Below are 5,055 nucleotides of genomic sequence, written 5' to 3' on the forward strand. Positions count from 1 at the left end.
CTCCCGTAAAGATTTACAGCCTTGGAAACCCTGTACAGGGTCGCTATGGGTCGGAACCGACTCGACAGCACTTTACAACAACAACATACATATATATGTTGTCAAGTGCCATTGAGTCAATCCCAAAACCCTGTATAGGGTTTCGCTGACCTTGCAGTTCATATACATATATATATATACTATTTGTAGCCTAAATACAGACAGTTGATCAAAACATATCTGTTTTGCTACAAGAGGGCAGAGATTTCTGGATTTCTTGACCCCTACTTTCCCCTGGAGGCCCTCCCAGGGCTACGGAGCAGGACCAGAAACCATGTGACTAGGAGCCTCTCAGGAGATTATCTGGCCCAAAAATTAATGCAGGACTCCTGGTGTGGCATTGTAGGATCAGCACTGGATTACAAACCACAGGTTCAAACCCACCAGCTGCTCCTCGGAAACCCTATGCAGGGTCTCTATGAGTCAGAACCGACTCAACGGCACTTAACAACAACAACAACATTAATTCAAGGAGGATAGTTGTAAAGCATTAAAAGTAGAAATTGTCTTCTTTTTTTGCAATTCCTCTTAGCTCTGAATGTAGAGCTAGGGGCTGGGGCTGGGGGGACTGATCCTCCATGGGGTGTGTGGGTTGTGGTAGCTCACTGATGAAGCTCCAGGTAGGGTAGGCCAGGCCTGTGCCACACACAGGGCTTCTCAGTGATGCAAATGGTCTGCACTCAACTTCTAACCTGAAGTTGTCAGTTCAAACACACCCGGCAGTGCTGTGGGAGAGTAGCCTGGCAGTCTCCTTCCGTAAAGATTCCAGCCAAGAAACCCTATGAAGTACACTTCTACTCTGGAACACATGGGGCTAGCCTGAGCTGGCATCAAATTGATGGCAACAGGCTTAGTTTTGGTTTGGTGCCATACACCAGGGGTGATGAACATAAACATGTTCACATATACAGAAAGACCTCTGCCTGCCTCGACCTTGGGTCCAGGGGACGTGAAACCACGCAGGTTTGGCCTCCTTACCTTTGATTCTAGACAGTGAGGAGGCTGTCTAGTGTTAGGACACCAGAAACGCTGAATTTTAGAGCCTGCGCTCTGGGGTAAAATTGCCTGCATTCAATTTCTAGCTGAGTCTTGAAATTAGAGGTTATACACCAGCTGCTCCTTGGAAACCCTATTACAGGGTCGTTATGGGTCGGAATCGACTCAACGGCACTTAACAACAACAACAACACCTACATTACAGAGATACAATGAACCTGAAATAAAATGTATACAAATGTTCAGAACAGTCAGGGCACACACATAATGCTCAGAAAATATCTGCCACCATATTCTGTGGCCACTGTGGTCAGGTCTTTCTTTATGGGACTCTACTATGTCCCCAGCTCCCCGCTAGGGTTCAAGAGTCCCAGGTGATAATCTCTCTCCTGAACAACCTGCAGCATCCCTCTGGAAGTCCCAAGGACCAGTCAGTGTGGTGCTCACCTCACCACCCTGCAGCTGCACGGTCTGATTCTTCACATCTATCCCAACCACCACACCCTGCCGGAAGTTGTCCTTGAAGGTCACCGAGTAGGAAATGAATGTCTTTTTGGCAAACCCTGGGAAACAGACACAGAAAAGATCACAGTGCAGATCGGAGATGGCCCAGGAAAAGATACAACAACCCAGAACTTGTCCTGAGCTGTATACCAACAGGAGGGTCCTTGGCCAATCACCTGGGCATCCCACACCCTCATCCCCTAAAGTGCCAGCCTGGACCTCAAGTCCTGAGAGAAGCTCGGATTTACCTCTGGGGCCTTTCTATGGCAACTTCTTAGACATCAGTGACCTCGGGATTTTCTAGAATGTACCTAATGGTAGAATGTTGGTGGAGAAAACACTCTCCAGCCCATGAAATCACACCCTTGGGTGAGGACAAGACCACAAAGAAAGCCCCAGAAGGGGAACAATTACCACTCTCCACAGAGGCCCGGAGGGCTGCCACGTTGTGGTGGAAGGCATCCTTCATGTCCACCAGCGTGAAGGGGATGTTCAGTGCTTGCAGCTGACTGGCAGCCGCCATTCCACCAAAGCCCCCGCCTACGATCACCACATGCACTGGTCCCACGTCGGCTGAGACCTGGGACCCCATCTTCCAACCAGGTACTGCTGGGAAAGTAGGAGAGACCACATCAGAGTCAGTGAGGGAGCAGAAAAGGGCTGGAAGGGTAGGATGGGCCCAAAATTAGAAAGAATTTGAATGTCAAGGCTTGGTCTTTTTAAATCATGCAATTGTTTGTTCATGAACTTTCAATTTTATAAAAATTTGTATTAAATTCAGAAGGAACAAGAGATCCTATTTCTACACCACCCAATCCCATCCTCCAGAGACAACCACTGTTAGTAATTTCTTACAAATTCCAGAGATATTCTGTGCTCCTTCAAACATGATTATTTTTTGCTTTGGAAAAAAGGTTGGGAGGCAACCTTTCACCTCCTGACCTCACAAGAGGGGAGAAAGAGAATCACCATCCACACCAGCCTGGGCAGACTCAGAGTCAGACAGGCCTCCTCCTCCCTTCAACCTTCTTTATCTGTTCTGACACCAACAGTCCTGCCCATAGCACTGACTTCTTCTCAGCTGGGTCATCCATTCATTGCAAGGACCGCACAGAACTCACAGACCACACTCATGAGTATGGGGTTAATTAAGGAAGTTGTAATTCAGGATCAGAAATGCTCAGGACACAGGTATTTGGACAGGACAGCCTTTTTGCAGCCACGCCGGCAGGCAGGCTCTTGGCCTGGCATCTGAACTGCTCAGGCAATGTTACCAAGCACTGCTGATAAATACCCAAGGCACCCCACTCCACAGTAAGCCTCAGCCCAAAGGTACCTGGCTCTAGTTCTGTGGGTCAGCAAGCCTGCCTTCCCCAATTGTCTAGAGGCAACCCATTTAGTAAGTGAGCCTCTTGCCCAAAGCCACTGAGCTTTACTTGACTGTCAGCTGAGAAGCCCACCACTCCATCTCATGGGTCTCCTGTTACGGTTCTGGGTTCTGCTGCTACCACTTCTCTGGTGTCACAGCTTCCTGTCCCTGCATCAAGGAGATTCAATGTGCAGGGATGTCAGGGTCCAAAGGATGTGCTCCATGACTGACTTTTCTCCTTGATGGCAGCGACATCCCCCTTCCTGCTTCTAAGATGGCTCATTTTATACCCACGCTTTCCTAATCACAATTATCCCTGTTAATCATTCACAACTGACTCATCTCATCCTTTCAGCATCTTCTCCCACCTTCCCCAATCAGGAAAAAGTCATTTGATGGGCATAACAAAGACCATGGCTAGAAGAACCATATTAAACAAGTCACTGCACTACATACACACATTAAACAAACTGTTATATAGTTTCTTTCACTTTAGCAGATTGTTTTCCCACTTAATATAAGAAAGGAATAACATTCATTCAATACCATACATTTATAGTTTCTGCTCTGACATGCTCTGTGCTGTAGATCCTATAGTCGGAAAGACAGATATGGTCCCTGCTCAGATAAAGGCAGACCTTGAAAACTTAAAGGGCCAGGTTTTGATGGTTAGTTTTATGTGTCTACTTGGCTAGGCTAGGGAACTCTGGTAGCATAGTGGTTACGAATCGGGCTGCGAACCTTAAGGTCAGCAGTTCGAAACTATCAGCTGTTCCACAGGAGAAAGATGAGGCTTTCTGCTCCTGGGGGCGCAGGAACGACCCAAGCCCTCCCCACTGTCCAGCCGGTGACCCAAGAAGAGGCTGTGCTGCTCCAAGATGTCGCAGATGGCCATGTCCAAGACGTACAACGTACGATTTTTTTGTTTAAGTTATTGGAAATGCCAGAACTGGCAAGTCATGCTTACTTCATCAGTTTATTAAAAAACAATTCACAGATGACTCAAATCATACAAGAGGAGTGGAATTTGGTTCAAAGATAATAAACGTCGGCAGTAAATACGTAAAGTCACAAATATGGGATACAGCAGGACAAGAGTGATTCAGGTCTGTGACGAGAAGTTACTACAGAGGTGCAGCGGGGGGCCTCCTCGTCTATGACATTACCAGTCAAGAAACCTACAATGCACTTACTAATTGGTTAGCAGATGCCAGAATGCTAGCAAGTCAGAACTTTGTGATCATCCTGTGTGGTAACAAGAAGGATTTCGATGCAGATCGTGAAGTTACTTTCTTAGAAGCCTCCAGATTTACTCAAAAAATGAGCTGATGTTTCTGGAAACAAGTGCACTAACAGGAGAGAATGTAGAAGAGACCTTTGTGCAGTGTGCAAGAAAAATCCTTAACAATATTGAGTCAGGTGAACTGGATCCATTAAGAATGGGCTCAGGCATGCAGTATGGAGACGCTACCCTGAGACAGCTCCGGTCTCCATCAGCAAGACCGCAGTTGTTAAAACTACCTTCAGGCAGGCCCACGTGGTGTACATACAATGGCATTTGGCACACAATTGTTGGAGCTTGAAAAATCTGAAGTTTTTAAAAAATTTTTTTCCTACCACCATCTTTTTCTACTCTATACAGCAGTAGATCTTTGGGGGGGGGGGGGAATAAATTTGGAGTGTTAATGGACACTAGTAAACATGGCAAACTCTATAATCTTTCCCATGGACAATACCATAAAATGTATACATGTATGTAAAACTTTTCTGTCTGCATTTTCCCAGTCACCTTTAGTTTGAAAACTGGCTCTGTATTGTATATATTGTAGCCCAGTAGGACCCCACAGCATGGTATATGATGGATGACATGTAGAATGTTGTACTAAATTTCATGTTTTTTTAAATCATACGAACTCTCTTCAATTGTGAGTTGTGCTTGTATCTTAGTGTTAGTCGGTTATACTTATGACCCAGGTATGTCATTGCTTAGTTCATTCTGTTTACTACATTCTACATGGTGTTTACGTGACCCACACTTGAATTACTCAGTCAGTAGTTATTCATTAACATATTGAAATAAAATGAAAAATGGGAGTGTTTTTTTTTCAATTAACTTTGCATTGTCCAGCTCTCTTGCTTTCAGAGTA

The 5,055-nt window shown here is 45.7% G+C and overlaps 1 protein-coding gene and 1 pseudogene across 1 annotated transcript in view; one reads left to right on the plus strand and one right to left on the minus strand.

The window, feature by feature from the left end:
• Window positions 1-2,131, minus strand: part of AIFM2 (apoptosis-inducing factor, mitochondrion-associated, 2) — a 14,683-nt gene extending 12,552 nt beyond the window's left edge. Inside the window, exons 1-2 of the mRNA XM_006835850.1 lie at window positions 1,954-2,131; window positions 1,483-1,598 (exon numbers count right to left, since the gene is read on the minus strand). Of these exons, the coding sequence (XP_006835913.1) occupies window positions 1,483-1,598; window positions 1,954-2,131 (294 nt within the window). The remainder of the gene's footprint in view (window positions 1-1,482; window positions 1,599-1,953) is intronic.
• A 1,655-nt stretch (window positions 2,132-3,786) lies between these two features.
• Window positions 3,787-5,055, plus strand: part of LOC102834511 — a 17,204-nt pseudogene continuing 15,935 nt past the window's right edge.

Source organism: Chrysochloris asiatica, unplaced genomic scaffold (assembly GCF_000296735.1).
Source record: "Chrysochloris asiatica unplaced genomic scaffold, ChrAsi1.0 scaffold00020, whole genome shotgun sequence".
Classification (NCBI taxonomy): Eukaryota; Metazoa; Chordata; class Mammalia; order Afrosoricida; family Chrysochloridae; genus Chrysochloris; species Chrysochloris asiatica.